At 37.7% G+C, this 22,982-nt stretch overlaps 1 protein-coding gene across 1 annotated transcript in view; it reads right to left on the bottom strand.

Annotated features, from left to right (window-relative positions):
- CCDC141 (coiled-coil domain containing 141) overlaps nucleotides 1–22,982 on the bottom strand; it is a 217,521-nt gene that overhangs the window by 4,723 nt on the left and 189,816 nt on the right. Inside the window, exons 18-22 of the mRNA XM_032755264.2 lie at nucleotides 17,688–17,828; nucleotides 16,778–16,972; nucleotides 14,880–15,063; nucleotides 11,519–11,631; nucleotides 7,057–7,173 (exon numbers count right to left, since the gene is read on the bottom strand). Of these exons, the coding sequence (XP_032611155.1) occupies nucleotides 7,057–7,173; nucleotides 11,519–11,631; nucleotides 14,880–15,063; nucleotides 16,778–16,972; nucleotides 17,688–17,828 (750 nt within the window). The remainder of the gene's footprint in view (nucleotides 1–7,056; nucleotides 7,174–11,518; nucleotides 11,632–14,879; nucleotides 15,064–16,777; nucleotides 16,973–17,687; nucleotides 17,829–22,982) is intronic.

Raw genomic sequence — 22,982 nt, 5'->3', positions numbered from 1 at the left:
GCTAGTATTAGAGGCATAATTTGGTGAATACAAGTAGATCAGTCTCTGCAGTTGAGGAGATGATATCCTAGTGGAGGAGGTAGATATTAATGGAACAATCAGACATGATGGCCTTTCCCAAGAGAGCACATCGAGATACAATAGGAAAGCACCTGCCACTTGTTTCTGCTCCAATCTGAGTGTAGTCCTGCTGGGAGCGATGAGTAGCAGTACTTCTTTCTCTGCTTCCACTGTCCTAGTCTAATCCACATCCATCTCTGGTTTAAGAAGAGGCTCAAATGTCCCTGCTGTGTAGACTCAAAAGAACATTGAAGCTGAAAAGCGATCTTATCTATCCCCACCTGCTTGTTTTATATCTCCTTTCTGTGCCGTTCCTCAGCATTTTGGGTGCCTTCTTACTTAGTATGTACTGGTTTTTGTCCTGTAGTAACTGATGCATATAGGAAAGTCACATCTTGCCTTGCCTTTGAGTGTTTCATTTTAGCCCGTAGTCTTGCTCTTGATCCATATTTTGTAAGTGATTTTTAAGAAAATAAGGCCAGGCGCGGTGGCTCACACCTGTAATCCCAGCACTTTGGGAGGCCAAGGTAGGCAGATCACGAGATCAGGAGATAGAGACCATCCTGGCTAACATGGTGAAACCCCATCTCTACTAAAAATGCAAAAAATTAGCCCGGCATGGTGGTGTGCACCTGCAGTCCCAGCTACTTGGGAGGCTGAGGCAGGAGAATCTCTTGAACCCAGGAGGCAAAAGTTGCAGTGAGCCGAGATTGCACCACTGCACTCCATCCTGGGCAACAGAGTGAGACTCTGTCTCAAAAAAAAAAAAAAAAAAAAAAATTAGCTACGTGTGGTGATGGGTGCCTGCAATCGCAGCTACTTTGGGAGGCTGAAGCAGGAGAATCTCTTGAACTCAGGCAGAGGTTGCAGTGAGCAGAGATCGAGATCGTGCCATTGTACCCCAGCCTGGGCAACAAGAGTGAAACTTTGTCTCCAAAAAAAAAAAAAAAAAAAAAAATGTGTTTTCAGGTTGAAGAGTCGAAGCAAAGCAATGTTGCTTCTACTATTCCACAGAGATTATCTCTCCTCAGAGAAACATTAACCCAGCTTAGCGAAAGTGGTTTCCTTCAGCCATTTACTAAAAGTTTAAATTCTGAGTCTAAAACCCAGATGTTCTTAGAAGCTCCTCTCATTAAAAAGAATACTAAATTACTAATTGCCCCTCCCTCTTTTGGCTGTCATGCCACAGTTTAGCTCCGTCTCTCTCTTTCTCCATCTCTTCATGAAAGTAGAATGCTTATTTTCCTTCTTATAGGGACTTTGATCAACCACCTATTCAGTCTAAGAATCTCTACTACAACATTTTGGCAGCCTCTATTTGAACACTTTTTCTGAAAGAGTACTTTGAGAATGTGTGCCTTACTTGTGTTAAGAATATCTTCCTATATGTAGCAAAGATCTACCTTCCTGCAATTTCCACCAATGGATCTGAATTGGCCTCCTGGAGCTACACAAAAAGTCCAGCTGCTCTCCAACTTTAATAGCTCTTTGCCTGTTTGGATACTTGGTCCTACAACCTGTCTAAGCCTCTTTCTCTGTACCAGACACTCTCAGGTCTTCTTTTGCCTCAACTCTCTCTCATCATCTTGGTGATTTCTGGGAGGTCCCACTCCTACTGGGCCACAAGGTCCTTCATAGAAGAGCAGGGACATTTGTTGACTTGTTGGCCTTCCAGGGGCAGACAATGACAACTCCTTAATGACTTCTTCAGGTAACCTATGACTCTCCACAGAAGAATAATGTTTTACAATTGTCTGAAAATTTACAACAAGCTTAGGAGAGAAACTTGAATAAAAGTCCAGACCCGTCTCCCAACTCCTCAATCCCTGCTGGGGAGGAATTTATTTCCTAATTGAGGGTTTGGAAGAAGGAACTAAGCATGTTCAGATCTGTCTCTATGAGGCCCTCACTTTTGGATTTGCCTTTCATGAAATGCATGGGTTCAGGTTGGCTCTAAGGCATGAAAATCCCCTGTAGGTGAAGTCTGTGGTCGTCTAGATGGGCACCCAAGTGGACTGGGTACATATTTAATCTATTTAAATTGGGCATGAAGTTTAGGGAAACCCACTAGAAAAGTCCAAGCCATCCAGCTTTAACTGGTTCCTGACTCCTGTATCTTACTTTCAGCTGGTGCCAAACACATGAAAGGAATCCAAGGCTATCATTTTTTCACTTCTAATAATTCCTAAAATAGAAAAAGTACTTTCCTCAAAAAATAACACTACCCAATAATTTCTACTATCAATAAGAGGGACAGTTTTCTCAAATCTTTTTCTGGAACCATATAACTTCCCATTAAACATGTTTGTTTCTAGAGTTGTTTACTTTCCAGATGGTAAGTAATCAGTGCAATCATCATCTTCTTGACTTATATGATATGTTTTTATTAAGGTGATTGTGTTAGTTCATTTTTTTAAATAAAAATCACATGGGACCATTGACCCATGGTGAATTTGTAGTCAACTAAAATGTCCTACCTCCTCTGTCCATTAATGCTATTGATGAAAATGTTGAACACTGCAGTGTTTAGAACAAAGTTAGATATCTCCACAAGACAGATTGTCTCCAAAGTTGATGTTGATGAACTACTTAACACTCTTGAGTACAATTATAACTTGTCCAAACCCTCATTCAGTACACATTTCACCACTTATCTTAGGAGAGCATCATAAGTGTGTTTATCAAATGACATCTTTAAACCATAATAAATTATGCCTATGGCACTAACCTAGAATTACTCATTAAATAATCATTTCAGGAAGCAAGATAAGGTGAGTTTAATATATATGCAAGTGGTTGTCTGAGTAAATCCACTTGGCTCTTGGCACTTCTGCTTTTATTCTTAAATGCAAAATTGAATGCATTAAATTGTCGCAGATACCTCAAAACTATGTACATTATGTATAATATAAAAAAATTAAAAAATTTAAAATGCAATTTTCAGTTTTTAAGTCATTATGGAATTTTATGGAAACATTATTTTATTTTATTTTTATTTTTATTTTTGAGATGGAGTTTCACTCTTGTTGCCAAGACTGGAGTGCAATGGCGCAATCTCGGCTCACTGCAACCTGCATCTCCCAAGTTCAGATGATTCTCCTGCCTCAGCCTCCCGGATAGCTGGGATTACAGGCACCAGCCACCATGCCCAGCTAATTTTTGTCTTTTTAGTAGAGACGGGGTTTCACCATGTTGGCCAGGCTGGTCTTGAACTCCTGGCTTCAGGCGATCCATGCGCCTTGGCCTCCCAAAGTGCTGGGATTACAGGCATAAGCCACAGCACCCAGCCAGAAACGTTATTTTAAAACTCACTGAGCTATATTTTCTAGAACTGTCTAGTTTTCAACTATGAAAATGCTATCCAAACATTCACATATACTAATTATTTGTTAATATTTTTTCACCATAAAACCATGTTTGTTATTACAAAAAAAAAGTGTGTGTTATTTACCCAGAAAAGGTTAAATAAATCTATGGTTTTCAGTACAGACAGGGCATATTAACATCAGTCTAATGAGTTCTGGCAAAATAGCTGGGAAACTCTGATCTAATTCACCAAAACATAGCTCAACTCTCAATCTGCTTTTCTTATATCAAATTGAGAGGCTGATCTTTGTCTTTTTGTTGATTCCTTTTTCTTTTCCCACCTTCTAAATATATGAATGGCCTGCAGTCTTATCTTTAAGTTCTCTAATTGTCTCTACATTCCTTGCCCCTCAAACATCTTACCCACTTACATATCTAGTAAACAATTAGCTTTTAATTAATACTAAATCTATATCTTCAAGTCTTATCTCTGTCAGGACTTCTGAACTTTCATTTCTGCTGATGGGCATAATCCCTTGAATTTAAATCATTGCCCTATAGGCAGAAAAAGTGTCTGGAAGGGAGAATACTGTGATATTCCTACATCCATTCAACTAAGTGGGCAGAACCAATCCTCAAAGTCCATAGAGCAGGGAACTACATATGTGGTAAATTTGAAGAAACACCACAAGATTTTATCTTTCAAAATAGCTCCAAAACAGATAGCCTTACTTTAGGGCAAATAAGATTTAATGAAAGTAAGTAGGAAGAACACAAAGGAAGATATTAAGCATAGGACTTGGTCTGTAAAAGGCATTTGTAGAGAATGCCCTTAGCGGGGGCTTTAGACAAAAAGGGGTAATATGGTAATATGGTATTTTGGGGCACTTTAGGTGGACAAGGTAAAAGAAAAGGGAACAGAGAGGTGGTGAAGAAGAACATTAATTCTCTTCCCAATTTTTTTCAAGGCAAGTGTTTCAGGAACATCTTCCTGTACCTGCCAGGTGATCACGGTTAATGTGTGTGTGTGTGTGTGTGTGTGTGTGTGTGTGTGTGTGTGTGTTGAGGGTAGAGGGGGAGTGCAGGGACCCTCCTCACCCAGTCTGATAAGAGCACTCCACTGAATTCTTTGGTGTAAAAATATTTCCATGCTATTGCTTATAAACAGATAAATATGAAGAGGGGAAAAGTTTGTCATTACAAACTTTACAAAATGCTTATGTATATGCAACAGTTCCTGGGAGCTCCCATTTTGGTCTTGTGGGAAAAGTGTATGGCTAAAATTCAGAAGAATTGGGGTTACTGCCAGTTCTTACACTACTTTCTGTAATTTTTGGAGGACAATATATTCAATCCCTTTTGGCCTCAGTTTCCTCAACTGTAAAATGATATTTGATTAAATCCCTTCTAGCACTAAAATTCTGTAACTCTAAATGCTGGCATCAAAAGCCATCATCTTCCACCGAATAGTTCCATGACTTTAGGTGAGCCTGTTAATACTGTGTGCTTCCGTTTAACCTTAGGAGTTTTCACAGCTTCGGTGCTCACGTTGGGAATAAAACACCATCACTAATCTGTTAGCAGTGCTACATGTGTTGCATTTAGTGAATTGCCTAATTCCACCTGCTGCATTTTTGGGTCCGAAAAGTAAGAAGTACTTTGCTATCTCCAGGAAAAAAAAATCCCTGTGTTGAATATATTCTTGTAGTAGTTCAGTGGAACTATTCTTTCTGACTCAAATAATTTCCACAGGAAGCCCACCATCATTTAAGGGTATCAGAATTGACTGTAATAATACCAGGACAAGCTTTTCACTTGGTGCTTCCTATCTGCCCACATGGGGTTGTGGAGAATCATTACATCTGATCTACATATAAATAATACAGACAATAAGAGGGTAAAAGTGATTGAGCTACTTAAAAGTGAAGATTACTGCCACCCTTTCATTTTGCTGTCTGCACCAGTTGCACCAGGACATGACATGATGTTAATAAGAATTCTTGACAGCTGTAATTGTAGACCTTCACTTACACCCGAAATGACTGATGCTCTATCCTTTTAGTTTATATTAGAATAAAAGTGATTTTTCCATGAAGGTAAATCTTGCTTGTTTTTTAATTTAAAGGAATCTGTTTCTTCTAACAAGAAAATAAAAGCAAGAAAAACTTTTACTAAGTATAAATTATTTTTGTTTGCTTTGGTAGCAATAACTTTTGTTTCTGAGTTCTTAGTAAATGTGTCTAGTTCACGATGTAGGAAATTGTGCAGAACTAAATAAAATAAATGATCGGATGTTGGATTTAGTAACCCTTAGAAAGCTTTTAAAGAAAATGTGGTGTATTTAAGGCTATTCTTTATTATATCGACCAGTCATTCTCAACTGAAGTGATTTTAGTATAATAGATGCTACTGGCATGTAGTGAGCAAGGCCAGGAATACTGCTAAACTCCTACAATGCATAGGACAGCTCCCCACAATAGAGAATTCTCTGGCCAAAATGTCAACAGTGCTGTGGTTGAGAAACCCTGATTTAGACCAATCAGAGTAACGTAAGACCATTTGATATAAGAGTAACATCCAGCAAAATGACCAAAGTTTGGCAGCTTTCCTTTGCCTCAGAGAGGAATCTGGGTTTAAGTGGCTCAAGACCCTACCACAAAAATAGACAGTTTGCTTAACACTACTTGCTGCCTGCTGGTTGTATAACTGCACCAGGCCTTGACAGAGATTAACCTGTGGAAAAGGACCTATAAGAAAGCTGAAAGAACCATATTGACTTCAAGGAAAGATAAATCTTCTCCATGAAATAACTGGAGAGGGTTTTTGTTTTTAACTCTCATGTCACAAGAAGCATATTTTATTAATTTGAGCACAGTTGAGAATAATATTGACTTTGATTGTTCCTTCAGCTCCTCGGGAGAGAAACATTGGGAGCAGGCAACTTGGCAAAGCAAAAAGTCAAAAGCTGATTATAGTCCAGCAGCTATGAATAGAGAGTGAGCAACTTATGCTGAAAAACCGTCATGATGTTATGATTTAAATAACACTTTCAAAATCATGATACATTTGCATTTTTGTGAGTATCTGTAGTCGTTACATGCTTTAATTTATCAGTAAGTTTATAAGTTTTACGATAATTTAAATATTTCTCTAAATACCTTAGTATTTATATTTCAGCTGGATTCTATGGTTTGGTAAATATGCCTGGAAATATCATCTTAGAGGTAGAGTCTGTGGGAACAAGATACTATCTAATTTCATGTATTAAGGTTTGCTAATGGGTTGTGTAAAACAATAAAAATCATGGCTTGGCAATATGATAAAAAGGGGGAAGTAAAATTTGAAGTTGGATTGGATATAAAAAGACAATGGAAAAGGCAGCTAGAGATGGGAAAATCAAGTGGTTTGGGGTGACACGGCATTTAAATGGCTGTCCCAATGCTACTGTGAAATGTCATGGTTTCAGTACTCTACAGTGAGAAGCTCAGAGGAAACAGCATGGCAGAGAGAAGGAACACCAAGTGAGGAGCAAAAGGAAGCAAGGGAGGAGGAAACTCACATTGCATTTACATTGGGAAATTCTATTTGGATAGATAAGAAAGCTGCAATTCACTTTTGTTTTGCAATGGATGATGACTTTAACCTCAAAGCAAAAGTACTCAATAACTGAGGTTAAGTAGTTTTCTTTACCTTATTCCTTTCTTCATTGAATATTGTCTGCTTATTTTTTTCTGGTTCCTTTAACAAGTCAATGTAATCATCATGGAAGTCTTCCAAATTTGGATTCATCTTTAAAACGTCTCCCTGCTGTACAAAGCAACAGTTAGTGAGAGCCTGAGCCAGGAAAGTTGGAGAACAGTGCCATATACTAACTACTTGGAAGAAAACATAGACCACTTGCAACCTTTCAGCAAATATATTCCACGAGAGACTGGTGTACTCCCATGATGTGATTTATAAAATTATCCCTCCCAGCTCACAGTTTCCCTCCTGCCTCATTACTTTGATAGAGTTCATTGCCAGTAAAAATTGGTTGTTGAAAGGCCCAGCAGGAAAAAAGTAATCATTATAATAGGATGCTTCTGCAGGAACATTCTCTAGAGAAAGGCATCATTATGCATGGCAGTGTAAACCATTAGGAGAGTCTGGGGAGCAGCAGTGAGGTAGAAATGATTAAAGGTCTCTAGGGGAGAAGAAAGTAGGAAATCCAGACAATCTACACAAGCAAAATACTGGGGAGACTCTTGAAAAGAGGAATAAAATATCACTGAGTACAGTAAAGAAAAACAGCAATTGAGAACACAAGATGCTTCATGTGGTTGAAGATATTTTGTTCCCTGCATTTCATGGGGCTCAGTTTTAGTCATGGAGGTAGTGGGGGTTTGCAAAGTGCTGTGGAGTCAGTGTGAGAGCCGAGAAGACTTTGTAAAGGTGGAAAGAACCACTGGTATCCCAAGTGATAGAACACACCAGTTTAGAATGATAATTATACTGCAATGGAAGAGGCTCTATTTCACCTGGAATAAAATCCTTAGATGAGTCTTAAACAAACACGCATGCTCATCAAAATGCATATGGGACATTGGCTCGGAGGATTCAGGGAGACCCACTACTGGGGAGATTCTGCTGTCAGTCCCAACTCTAAACTGAACTGGTTTGTGCTGCTCAATGAGTCACTCTGCTTTGGTATGCAGCTGATATCTTATTGCAAAATATCAGCTGGTGTGGAAAGAACGCTAGATTTTGAATTAGATCTAAATTCAAATTTCAGATCTACCACTATTGACTATTGGGGCCCATGTAAAGCATTTTTACCCTCTTTGGCCTTTTCCTTTCACCTCTACACAGAAAACATTTGCCTTCTTTTCATCTCAACATTATTTGGAAATCACTGGAGATAATGTATATGAACGTCCTTTGTAAGTCTCAAATTGCTATACATTAGAAAGGATTTCTATCACTATTTCAGCCTTGACAGGAATTGCTGAGCCCACTTTCTATAACTTTGAAAGGAGAGCCATAGCATCAACATTTATATTTAATAACATAAAAAATAGACATTTGCTCTCTTCATACAAACACCTGTAAAGTGCTGGTAAGCATTCTTTGCCCAGTGTTTGTTGTGGCTGTAACTCATAAAGATAATGCTGATGCCTATTTCTCTTGCCAGAGAGACCTTTCTCATTTCTACATCCACCCAAATTAAACATCTTCAAGCACTGAAAGATAGTTCTTCTCTGTACCAATACATTGGGCATTTACTACAAATGCCAAAACTCTTTCTGGAGTACCTGCTTTAAAAAGCAAAGCAGGCCAGGTGTGGTGGCTCACACCTGTAACCCCAGCATTTTGAGAGGCCAAGGAAGAAAGATCACTTGAGCCCAGGAGTTTGAGACCAGCTTGGGCAACATAGTGAGACCTCAACTTTACAAAAAAGTCAAAACGTTAGCCGAGTGTGGTGGTGCATGCCTGTGGTCCCAGGTACTTGGGAGGCTGAAGTTGGAGGATTGCTTGAGCCTGGGAAGTCGAGGCTGCAGTGAGCCATGATAACATCACTACACTCCAGCCTGGGCAACACAGCAACACACTGTCTCTAAATAAATAAATCAATAAATAAATACAACGCAAAGCATAGTGTTAAATATTGCGTGGGACACTAAATTTAGCAGCGCCAGAGGGTTTCCTTAAGTATAATCAAGTAGAGAGGGTTGGGATGGCAACAGTAGTTATATGTGATGTAATTATATGTAGTAGTTATATGTGTGATTATACTAGTGTTATAGCCTGAATGTTTATGTTCCCCCAAAGTTTATGTGTTAAAATCCACATCCTTAAGGCGATGGTATTAGGAGATGATGCCTTTGGGAAGTGATTAGGTCATGAGGGTAAAGCCCTCATGAATAGGATTAGTGCCCTTAGAAAAGAGGCCTGAGAGATATCCCTCATTCTTTTACCATGTAAGGTTAGAGTGAGTAGACAGCTACCAGGAAGTCCTCACTAGACTCCAAATCTGCCAGCATCTTGATCTTGAACTTCCAGCCTCCAGAACTATGAGAAACAACTGTCTGTTTTTTATAAGGCATCTTGTCTATGGCATTTGGCATAGCAGCTAGGATGGACTAAGACAGGTAGAAAGGCACACAAGTGGCATGGGAGATCAGGGAGGGAGTGATATAGCTAAGGAAAGGATTTATGGGGGAGGCAGCATTTGGGTTTGGCTCTGAGAGATGGTAAGATTTTGAAAAACAGAGACAGAAGGTCATGTCCTTGAAGTAAAGGTTTAGAAGTGGGAAATCCCAGGGAGCATAGTAGATCACTGGGACACACACCTACAGTGAATGCAGAAGCACAATGGTTTGGAAAGGTGACCAGCTTCAGAACATTGAAAGGCCTTGAATTGGAACTTGACTTGGTAAGGAAGAGTTTGTAGTAGAGTGTTGTGAATGTGAATAGCAGAACTATTTAGGAAGGGTAATCTAGCTGGGAGTGTAATTAGGGGACTGCTGACTACTGCAAAAGAGAATCCAAGTGACAGGTTGAGCGTGAGAAAGAGAGAATGCAAACCTGACTACACTGAATGTGTAAGGAACGGAGAATGAGGAAGTGGGAGAGGCTGTGGAAACAGCTCTTTCAGGAAGAATAGCCATCAAGGTAAAAGCTAGAAAGGGATATAACTTGAAGAAAGTAGATTTTATGAAGCTGACCCTCACTTGAAGATGTGCAACGTAAATGGGAGGAATATTATAGACCATGAAGAGCAAGGTGTCGGAGGAAGCAGCGATTTTCAGCCTTCATATTGGAAGTCAGAAGCAGCAGCAGGTCCTCGGGGGTGGGGTGGAGGTGGGGAGGAAAGGATAAATGTTGAAAAAGATAACATGAGATATATGGTTTATTATCATTGTGAAACAATGATGGGAAGCAAATAACATCTATATTAGAAATATTAATCATTTCATATATTAAACATTTCAGTTTTCTCAAACCTGATTGTAGAATTTATGTGTGGGTAACAATACAAAAGAAAGAAAAAGCTATGCATGAAGATGTTCATTGTAGTGTTATTTAAAATGGTAAAATGGTTAAAAAAATCTAGATTCTTAACCAAAGGATAAAGATAATTTGGTTGGGCACCCACCGAATTAAAAGCCTCACAAACTATTTGAATTAAAAGCCTTACAAACCATTTGAATAAATAAATAAATTCATGACATGGAAATTCCTACAGAAAAAAGTGGCTGCTAGAAATAAACATAATTCTGCTCTGAACTGCAAGACTACCACTAGGCCTCAATAACAATTATCACAACAATAATCTTGAGTATCTTCACAGTCAATCCTCCGGGCTACCCTGGGATCTACTTTGTAGATCAGGAAACAGACTCAGAGAGATTAAATAATTTACCCAAGGTCACAAATCCAATTTTTTAGGGAGTTGGTATTTCAAGGCAACTGTGCTTTGCTCTACAGCCTTTGATCTTAACGACCTTGCTATTCTCCCCATCCTCAACAACCAGTTCTTTCAGCCAGCTATAAAAACAGCATTAATCAAACCAGTTTTTGACATGACATTGACAAAGAAACATATGTATTTCACTTTAACTGGTTTTGCTTAGACATAAACATATTCTCTATATTTGTTACCATCAAATTTGTATTCTACGAAAAGTGATCATGATTAGTTTACTATCTCCATGAGGGAAAGTGTTGAATGAATATAGTACCTGAAGATTACTTTTATTTTCTCTGGTGCCACAATTTGGAGAGGAAAAAAAACCCCTGGCATCTATTATTTATGAACAAAACCATAGGCTACTTAATTATGAAACAAAACCATAGGCTACTTAATACAAAGTTTACTGGCAGAGTCTTAACGGGACACATTTTTTAGGATATGATCCATGAAAATGTAAACCAGACACCTTAATTGTGTTTAGCCTTCATTCCCAGCAATATTTTTCTCTGCAGTGATGGGAAAGAAATAGAATTAATTATCAGAAACACCCAGATAATTATGTTAGAAAGCTATAAAACAAATGTGCACATTATGTCCCTTGAGAAATTCTATTAAAACGTCTTTGCACCAGAAGACATTTGATTAACACATTTTTATTTATTTTGCTTGAAAATACATATTCTAGGAAGAAAAAATTACCTCCAGTTTTTCTTCAAGCTCTGTGAGGGACTCACATAATTCAGTCACAGATTCGAGAACCTCTTTGTGTTTTGTCACTATTTTCTCAATATATTTCTGTCCTTCTTCCAAACCTGGGGAGGAGAAGGATGAAACTAGTTTTAAAGGTCAAATTTTTAGCAAGAAAAAAAGTCCAGGTATAAATTAATCTCCCTGTCCAGTGTAAGGGCTGATAAATTGTAAGTTGTTAATAAATATTTGCTGAACAGATAAATAAACGAATAAAGACATGTTTCTAAAAGCTAGATATTCTAGGAAAATGATTACATTTGCTGTACCATGCCACTTTCATGTAACCTAAATAATGTTGCTACATGAATAGTCTTAAAGCTCAATTCTCCTTAGTTTTTCCTGTTCAAAACATTCAGTGGTTCCTCTCTGCTTAGAAAAGAATAAATTCCTCAGGATGGCATTCAAGGCCCTTCCATAACACGGTTTCAATCTGCCTCTCCCAAATGTATGTCACTCTAGTTCTCTCCTGTATTTTGTCTCCAGCCAAATGGAACCAGCAACTCCTCCCTGAAGATCCACACAGCAGCTGAGTATTCCTTCCTCTACCAGGACTACTGTCCCTCCACTCTCGATTTCTGCTGTCAAAATACAACCTACTCTTTAAGGTCCACCAGAAATGCCAACATTTCTGTGAAGATATTCTTAATCTTTTCCACTGGGGTTCTCTCTCTCTATTGTAATAAAAATAGCTACCATGTAGCACATGCTTATTATTTGCCTGTGCCTAAGCACTGTGTAACCATTGCTCAATGTAATCCTTGGATAGATTCTACTACTATCGACATTTTACAAATGAGGAATGTGATGCTCAAAAGAACTTCTTGCCTGGGCATAGTGGCTCACGCCTGTAATCCGAGCACTTTGGGAGACCGAGGTGGGCAGATCACTTGAGGTCAGGAGTTCAAGACCAGCCTGACCAACATGGTGAAACCCCATCTCTACTAAAAATACAAAAATTAACCTGGTGTGGTGGCTCATGCCTGTAATCTCAGCTACTTGGGAGGCTGAGGCAGGAGAATCACTTGAACCCAGGAGGTGGAGGTTTCAGTGAACCGAGGTCATGCCACTGCACTCCAGCCTGGGTGACAAAGCAAGACTGTCTCAAAAAAAAAAAAAAAAAAAGGACTTCTTTAGGTGACCCAGACAATAAATGGGGATAAATGGGGGAACAGGTATTTGAACCCAGGACTATCTGACTCTACACCCTAGGCCAAGATTGTATCACACATTGTTATGAGCTGAACTATGTCCCCCCATCCTGCCAAGTTCATATGTTGAAGTCTCAATTCCCAGTACCTCAGAATGTAACTGTATTTGGAAATGAGATCTTTAAAGAGGTGGTTAAATTAAAATGAGGCCATTGGGATGGGGTGCTAATCCAATGTGACTGGTGCTCTTACAAGGAGAGGGAGAGACACCAGGGGCGTGTGTGTGCAGAGGGATGACCACGTGAAGAGGCAGCAAGGGATCAGCCATCTGCAAGCCAAGCAGAGTGGCCTGAGATGAAACCAACCCTGCTGGCATCTTCATCTTGGACTTCCAGACTCCAGAAGTGTGAAAAAAGAAGTTTCTGTTTAAGCCACCCAGTCAGTGGTATTTTGTTACGGCAGCCCTAGCAAACAAGCATGAACATTTTATGTCCTTCTCACTCCATTTACCATACAATGACTTCAAGGACTAGACTGTGGTCTCTTGAATGCAGGAACTAGGTCTTAATTGTCTTTATAACAGCCACAGCTCTTAGTAGATAACAAGTATGCACAAATTTGTTTGAGATAAATTTTTGCATGAAAATTCTGAGCTTGCAAGAGTTGATAAGATCTTAAAGTGCCTCCCTTGATGCAAATTTTAAAAAATATATAGCTTCCCTACCAAACAGATGGAGACTCATGTCATTCATTTATTCATTCAGTGATTCATTTATTTATCAAATATTTGTTAAGCAGTTGGTATGTGCCATTAGACAGTGAACTAACAGGCAAAATCCCTCCTCGAATACAGCTTACACTCTGGTAAGGAAAGTCAGGCAACAGACAAATACCTATATAAAATGTCAGTTGGTGATAAGTGCCAGGAATACAAACAAAGCCAGATGCAGGATCTTGCATGACGGGAAGGGAATTTAACTTTTTAGGGTCTTTGTCGGCACTTCTCATGCTCTGAGATTGAATAGGCACTGATCCAGGTACAAATACAGTGAAAAAAATATACTTTCCTCAAGTTTATGGGCAGTAGAGAAGGTATTTATACTACAATGTAAAAAGTTCAATTGTGGAGGAAACATATACCAGGCTATGGGAGCAGAGTGTCTCTAAAATATTTAGTGCACTTACACAGTAACTCCAGCAAGAAGATGTCACCTTAGTTTCCATTAATTTTTCAATCCATATTTTATTATTTTTATGTTTCTATCCTTTTCTTCTGGAATATTATGAATAATTCATTCTCAACAATTTAAGTAGTATACTACAAAATTTATGGCTCTCCATGGATAGCGTTTCATGTTATAAGAGAAAATATCTGGCGCAGCCATGGGCAGGCAAATTAAGCATTTTGTACCAACTGTTGTGTCTTCTTTCTGGGCTGCATTTGCCTGGTCACTGGGAATTACTCTGGGTCTCATAGGACCGATACCAGGGAATTCATGGAACTTATTCCTCAGAGCCCTCAAGAACTATCATCCTCCATGGACTTCTTAAATGGGGGGCCTCTTTTAGGAAGAAGGATCTCTCAGGCTGACATGACATTATCTTTTCTAGTCATGGAAGAGAGGAAAGCAGAACTTGTAATATGGCAATTTGAGTTCTCCCATTTATTCCACAAGTGAGAGGAAACTGAAGGAGAATTTTCCAGGTCTTTCTCAAATTTGTGAACCAAAAGCCTCATAGAAAGGAGAGGGCTGGAGACTTCAGTCTTAGCTTTATGTCTTCTTAAAGTATTACTGAAATTTTGTATGTTTTTCATGAATCACTCTAGTGGAAATTAGATGTTTTTTGTTTGTTTGTTTATATAAGCTGAGTATTGTTCTGGTGTTATTACCCTAGAGATGAACAATAGGGATGGAGGAGAAAAGAGAATAGAGAAGGAAGGCTTACACAAAGTAGGTAAAAATCTGCAGGCTTCATCTGCTGTCAGAAATTCCTCCCTCTGTTCCCTGTTTGCTTTCCCTGGCTGTGGGCTCTTACCTTGAACATTTTCCCTGAATAGGTTGGTGTACTGAGGACTTGCCACACTCTTGCTTTCTACTGGATTAGGCTCAGTATAGATTTGTTCAATGGCCAGGCACTGGATATCTTAAAAGAGATCTCACCATATAAGCGCTGAGCAAGGTCAGTGGCCTCCTGAATCCTTTCTTCTTGCTGCGGCACTGAGGGTGCAATAAACTTATTGAACTGCTGGTGGAGAATTTTCACAGCTTCCTTTGTCTTGCACTCTGTGGAATATTTGCCAACTCTTACAACTGTGGCACTTGCATCTTCGTACCAAAAGTGACACTAAATTTAGATAGGATAAAGCACAGATGAAAGAAATACCATTCTTCTAAAGTTCTTAATTTTGACCAGTGAAGTATCAAATTTTAATTCCCTCAACTTCATGTTCACACTGGCTTGAACTTTCTAAGTCATAATAAAGAAAATATTAAAACATGATTGTATTCTATTGCACTTAAATGTTAGCGGCAGAAATAAATACAAATATGAAAATACATATAAATAAAACTATAAGAAAGTAAAAATATGAAAATATATTTGATTCTCCTACCTTCTTAGGTTTGCCTAAAATATAATTCCTAAGAGGAATGTTGCAGACTTATAAGAACAGGCAGGATAAAAAGCATCTGGCACTAAAAAGAATCCAAATACATGCTAAATGGCAAGAAAAAAGCCAAATGTTCACAATCCAGCATAAAGAATTGATATCATTAATAATACACTGCTAAAGTATTGCCTGATGAATACTCTAATAAATAAATTATGTTTAAAGAATAAGATTTAGTTTATGAATGGGAAAATATCATCCAACAAATAGCATTTCGCCTTTTCTTAGTAGAAAACAGTTTCCGAACACAGTGGAGAATGAGACAGTTTCTCATTAAAAAACTGTGGCTGGGCGTGGTGGCTCACGCCTGTAATCCCAGCACTTTGGGAGGCCAAGGCAGGCGGATCACGAGGTCAGGAGATTAAGACCATCCTGGCTAACATGGTGAAACCCTGTCTCTACTAAAAGTACAAAAAAGTAGCCAGGTGTGGTGGCGGGTGCCTGTAGTCCCAGCTACTTGGGAGGCTGAGGCAGGAGACTGGCGTGAACCCGGGAGGCGGAGCTTGCAGTGAGTCGAGATCACGCCACTGCACTCCAGCCTGGGCAACAGAGTGACACTCCATCTCAAAAATAAATAAATAAATAAATAACCGTGATGGAAGGAATGTGTGACCCAGGCCTGAAGCACTTATGCAGGGTGAGAAATAGAAACACATGACTCTGTTAGAAGCTGGTTTTAAATAAGTGCCACGGAGGGGCCACAAAGTTATACATCATATGTAGAAGATTGATCATTTTGATTCTCCTTAATCTGGTGTTAAATCTAAAAACTCAGCTGTATTAGTGGTAAAGACGTTCTGTATCTCAAACAATAATGGGCAACAAAGAACACTCAAGAACTTCAAGTGCAGAATTTCTTCAATACAAAGTGTTCAAACAATAACTTTAACTTGCCAAATTTCATATATTTTACGTAAACTCTACCATTTATCTTCTTGACAGTAATAAAAGAAAACACGAATAACAAATTTTTGTAGCTGAAATATCACAGTATCACTTTTTAAAATAAATATTTTCAAGTTCTGTGAAATAAATAAGCCATTCCCAGCATTTTAAACAGATATCCAGCAGTGAACATAATTTCATGATAATTAAACATCTTCATTTGATGAGGTTATGGAGAAACAGGAACTCTCATACATTGCTGGTAAATTAGTAAAGACTTTTCTCAAGAGAAATTGACCAATAAAATCAAAGACCTTATAACATTCATCCCCTTAGGTCCAACAATTCTATTTCAGAGAATTCTCCTAAGGAAAAAACATCATGAAAAGGAGCATGATAAATTAATATAATGACAATAACAGCTAATGCAACATTGCTTTAAAGTTGCAAAATGATTTTTGAAAACAACATTGCAACGTGGATACTGCTGCAAAAAGAGAATACCTCTTCTATCACCTCCTGGAAATGCTCAGTCAGGTCCAAATTCTTCTTGTAATCTGTCACAACTTTGTCAAAGTCATCCACATGTTTTTGCAAATCCTTCATGACTTCCAAAAGGACATTAACTTTATCACTTGGATAATTTAAGAAAGAATCAGAGGTTTTATTACTAACTTTTTCCATTTTCCTTTTCAAAGCCTGTGTGAAAAACAAAAAGTTTTTAAAATAACATTCCATTTGTATTTATGATGCCAGTGACTAAATACTGAGAGAAGAACTGGTAAAAGCTTTTGCAGCTTCCTCCAATCTATTAAAATAATAATTATTATAAATATATTATGGAAAGAATGAGTTTTCCCCAAATTCTATTGATTTAGCATTCAGCAAATAAATAGAAAATGTACACAAGAGTATTCCAGATTTTGAGACTAGTAATATGATCTTTTTTAAAGACATTGATAATTAAATCAAATACTTGTCCTCAATAAGCTCACTGTCTCCTGGAAAAGGCATTGAAATAATCTAGCCAGTACATGTAATAATCAAGGTAGGAATAAGAGGCTATAGGAGCAGCAAAACTAATGACATAGATGGATGCAAGAAAAGGATGGGGAGTGTAGAAGGCACGTGCATGCATCCATGCGTGTGTGTATGTGTTAGGGAGAAGAATGGAAATAGACAGGTTGGGTTTGGCAGAAACCATTCTGGATCTGCCTCAAGAGATAAATCAATTTATTATGCATTTTTACATGAAGGATAAAATTGTTATAAAAATGGAAAAATACCCTTTGAGTCCCAATGCTACAAAAAGCCAGCGTTAGGTATCTAGATTTGAAATTCAAAACAATTTTGCAATAATCATGTAGTACATGCATACACATGCACACATATACAAACCATACTTTCTTATTACCTGCATTTTTTCAGCATACATATCAACTTGCTGAATTTGATATTTAAGCGCCTTCAGATTCCGAGATTTTTCATTTTTCTTAGTGTAATTAAACTTCAAATTATTGAATTTCTTTTTGATATCTTTGAATGAGTCTTTGAGCTGTAATTCAATAAAAAGAAATAGGTGGTTTCCTTAAAATAAGAAAACAAAGTCACTTGCAATAAATCAAAGCATCTGAACACTTCACAATATTCGTTATCTTAAAAATGTATTTAGGGTAATTTTCCCTCCCTCCCTCCCTCTCTCTCTCTTTTTTTTTCCTTTTTATTATTATTATTATTATTATTATTATTATACTTTGAAAGTTTTAGGGTACATGTGCACAATGTGCAGGTTTGTTACATATGTATCCATGTGCCATGTTGGTGTGCTGCACCCATTAACTCGTCATTTAGCATTAGGTAGATCTCCTAATGCTGTCCCTCTCCCCTCCCCCCAACCCACAACAGTCCCCGGAGTGTGATGTTCCTCTTCCTGTGTCCATGTGTTCTCATTGTTCAATTCCCACCTATGAGTGAGAACATGCGGTGTTTGTTTTTTTGTCCTTGCGATAGTTTACTGAGAATGATGGTTTCCAGTTTTATCCATGTCCCTACAAAAGACATGAACTCATCATTTTTCTTTCTTTCTTTCACTCTTTCTCTTTCTCTCTTTCTTTCTTTTTTTGAGACAGGGTCTCACTTTGTCACTCAGGCTGGAGTGCATTGGCAGGATCTTGACTCACTGCAACCTCTGCCTCCTGGGTTCAAGTAATTCTCATGTCTCTCCTAACCAGCTAGGACTGCAGATGTGTGCCACCATGGCTGGCTAAGTTTTATATTTGTAGTGGAGACAGGGTTTTACCATGTTGGCCAGACTGGTCTCGAACTCCTGGCCTCAAGTGATCCACCTACCTTGGCCTCCCAAAGTGCTGGGATTACAGGCTTGAGCCACCGCGCCCAGCCTCAGAGTGATTTTCATTAGAAAACAAATCTGCCAAGTGGACATACAAAGTGAATTTAAATGTATCTTCCAAATATAAGTAATTATAAAATGTTTGTTAATACTTTTCGATTTGTAATTTTTAATTAGGATTATAGCTATAGAATATTCCTTTGTCCCTCAAGTAAGAAAATTTCTCAAATATCATACATAAATTTTAACAACCCTAGTTTTCTTATTTGAATTTATTTGATATTTTTTTCGCATTCATTCTGTTTTTGATATACTAATATTTGCCCCAGATCTATCTTCCAATACTCTCTCACAGCCATCATGTATACTTTTATGAAGGCTCCAAAAACCTATCAATGTTGAAGAGGTCAACGAAGTGTTGACATTTAGACCACCCAAGACAATGGTGGGGTGGAAGAGAAGACCAAATATGAGATTTAGTAGAAAAATAACTGTATGTGCCCAGTTAAAAATTATTTTTCGTGAGCAGCTCTGAAGAGTTTTACTTCTTAGGTATAGACCATTAACTTCAGAGATCCTTCAAAAACAAAAAAAGTAAAGTGAGAGTTGTTGTTAATGACGGCTATGCTAACTTGTGTATAAATAAAGCATATAGCTATACATAGGGGTTAGATTTTGACAGTCTTAACAACAGTTCAACTTTACCAGTGCACCAAATTTCTAAGCAGTGCAGTTCCATTAAATGCACCACTTTCTGTCCCTTCTCTATATTTAAGAAGGATAAGCGTATTGACAGGCAACTCTCTTTTTGTATTATCAACAAAGAGAAGTACAGAGAAAAAAACACCTTCTCAGATTATATGGAGGCATTTAACAGCAAGAGTGAACAATGTCATGGTTGATAAATTTGAGCTAAGATAAGAGAAGTCAGAAAAGCATTAAAATTCTTTTCAATGATAGCAAACAAATTATTTGGGAGGGAATAAAGACTGTGTATGTGCTAGATTTTAGAACTGTAATGCAGAAAAACATACTTGCCCTACAAAATGCATGCTTTCTCAAAATGCTTATTTCAAATTCTTCAGACTGTGAAAATAAAGCCTTTATCTTATCTTTAACACATCTTGGAGACATCAACTTTAAAGCCCTAGTGGAATTACACACGGAAATTATTATACTGATAGAATTTTTGCATCTGATACACATATACTTAATCAGTGTTGTTTAGTTTATATGGTAAATAAAGTTGTTGAACATTAAGTTACAAACTAAACCAAGCATAGAGATGGCATGAACCACTTTAACTGATAAATAAATCAGTAATGTTCAGAAAAAGTGAAAATCTTCAGAATTTGAACATTATTTCTCTATTAGAAACTTAGGGGAATATTTAAAAGATCATATTCAGTTGATACATTTGTGAAATAACTAATAAATATTTACATTCTATGGCACTCAGTGTTTTAATGTGCATATGTTTGGTTTTAACAGGAAAGGATAATGTCAATTTTATAAGATTGAGATATAAAGGCGTTATATCCTTAGTAATTTACATAAAATTTTGGCAAGAGTTTTTGCAACTATAAATGTAATAAGTACCACATCTGAGGAAACCAGACATTATTGTTTTAAAAAACATCTCAATAACGAGTTACTATTTAATGAGTGCAGAGTTTCTGTTTAGGATGATAAAAAAGTTCTGCAGATGGATGGTGGTGATGGGTTCACAACAATGTGAACGTACTTAATACCACTAAACTATACACTTACAACAGTTAAGCTGGTAAATTTCATGCTATGTGCATTTTACCACAATAAAAATAAAGGGAAAAAATGCCCTGTCACTAACATTTATCCACTGGAAAATAAACTTATATATTCTTCTACTTATGTATAAGAATATATAAAATATAGTCATATATTTTTCTCTACTGAAATGTGACATATATCAGAAAACCTTAGTCTAGAGAAAGGAAGAGGGTTCTCTGTCATTAACCTGATAACCATTGGATTACATCTGCTTTAAATGGGAAAGTTCAATGTCTATTTGAAAACGATATGATAAATAGAGAAAGGCTGAGATTTAATACTTTAATTCTCAACCATGAGATTTTAAATCTACTTTGGATTAAGAAATTTAAGACTGATAAATGAGGAGTGTGATTTGATTTCTGTTTGCTTCAGAACATGTGCACTTCCACTGAAGATGATTTATAAGGTCAAAGAATGTTCATGACACTATGAGTATGTGAAATGGGATCAGCTTCTTTCTGACACATGAGCTCCCTTGACAAAGTTGCTGGCACTTTTCTCTTTTGGTTTCACTGGAAATCCATTTTAAATCTATATCTCTGTCCCTTTTTCAACTTAAATTCAGGACTACTGCAGATACGAATGGAAAGCAGCATGCATGAAACTACCTTCAGTGATTGAAAAATCTTGCCATTCTTAATTTTCTTACCTGCACTTTCCAATATGAAAACTTAACTTCCCATCTAATCCCCACATAACTTGTGGTCATATTTTTAAAGGAACCAAGTGCCATAATTGCTGGGCTGTGGTATCATTGTTCACACAGCTGTTTCTAACTTTAGTCAGCTTGTCAACAATGGGGAATGGCGGGATGGGTCTGAGACAACTGCTCAAGTTGAGCACATAAGTGGAGAAAAACACCTCAAGCTTGGGGTGAGAAAAAGTTTACCCTGTTAGAAATCTTGAAATGATGTTATAATTCATATTAAAGTTCCTCAAAGTCTTCAGAAAATTAGGGAAAATATATTTTTAATGAATAATTTTATTTTCCCATCTTTTCATGTGTTCAGCTCCTCTGTATTTACCATAGAATAAACAGACTGAGTTAACATAGCTATAATTAGAAATAAGTTAAGATTTAAAAACTATAGCTATTTTGAAATTAGCAGAATGAGCATCTTTGCCAAATTTTCCAGCGTGCCGTAAGCCCCCTCTCAGGGTTAGGAATAAACAAAGCTTCTCTGGAAAGAAGCAGAAGGGAAAAGAGGCTGATGCCAAGTAAGGCTGGCTTGCTATTGTTAGTCTTGACGAAGCTGGTTGAGCCAGTTTTGGCACAAGAATGTATTATTTATAAGTTTGCTGCTGTCAAGGCCAATTTGTGTTAGGGACATGGGATATTTAAAACAGAAATGCATTTAATGCATTTAAAAAGAAAGACTTTCCTTAGAACTACGGCACATGTTTGGCCAGAAGCAAAAATATAAAATGACTGGTTAATCTCCACAATGTCCATTTCATGAATGTCATTTCTTGCCTGTCATTTTATTCACTCCAGAAAAAAGCTTTTTGATGCTCATATTCAGTAACAGAAAGCTGTGATCTTATTACCTCCCAGGGATGCTTCATTCAAAATCAAGAGACCTAAAACCTCCAAATTTAACCCAAATCATTTGCTACAATTATCAATTATCACTTAGGGAGGCTGAGGCAGGTGGATCACCTGAGGTCAGGAGTTCAAGACCAGCCTGGCCAACATGGCGAAACCCCATCTCTACTAAAAATACAAAAATTAGCTGGGCATGGTGGTGCATGTCTGTAATCACAGCTACTCGGGAGGCTGAGGCAGGAGAATTGCTTGAACCTGGGAGGCAGAGGTTGCAGTGAGCCAAGGTCGTACCATTGCACTCCAGCCTGGGTGACAGAGTGAGACTCGGTCTCAAAAAAAAAAAAATGTTTTTTTTGTAGAGGCAGGGTCTCACCATCTTGCCCAGGCTGGACTGGAACTCCAGGGCTCTAGCAATCCTCCTACCTTGGCATCCCAAAGTGCAGGAAACACAGGTGTGAGCCACTGCTATTTGTATTCTTATGGCTTGGTACACAGAAGCCACATTAACACATTCGTTGAGTAAATATAATGGAGTCCTTTTTAAAGAAAATGATGAACTCAGGTTATAAATCTTGAAAAATAATTATTGTCTGTACTATAGCATTGTGCTGCCCTGTTGGATATTTTGCCGTCTATGAAAACTCTTTCTCTGCTTCCTTTCCTGCCAGTGGATAGCAGTCCACGGTCATTTTGTCAGTGGCGAAGCACTATACAACGTCAGGCGGTTTAAATTTTATTGCGTATGTGTCCATAGCAACACTATTCCTCTATTCTAATTTACTGCTACTAATCGACTTGTATCCCTGGAACTCATTTGACTGATTTATTCAAATTGAAAAAAGAATTTGTGCCATTAGAACATGTGGCCGATACATGGAACATATATACTAAGTCCTTTTCTGCATAATTCCTGATGGGTAAGATGTTGCTACAGTGGAAAATTTCAGGGTAAGGTAAAATAATTATCTGGAAGTTCTATGTGGAAAACTTGAGAAAATGGA

The sequence above is a fragment of the Hylobates moloch genome, unplaced genomic scaffold, assembly GCF_009828535.3.
Source record: "Hylobates moloch isolate HMO894 unplaced genomic scaffold, HMol_V3 SCAFFOLD_1, whole genome shotgun sequence".
NCBI classification, from domain to species: Eukaryota; Metazoa; Chordata; class Mammalia; order Primates; family Hylobatidae; genus Hylobates; species Hylobates moloch.
This window is presented reverse-complemented; position numbering and strand designations above follow the sequence as displayed.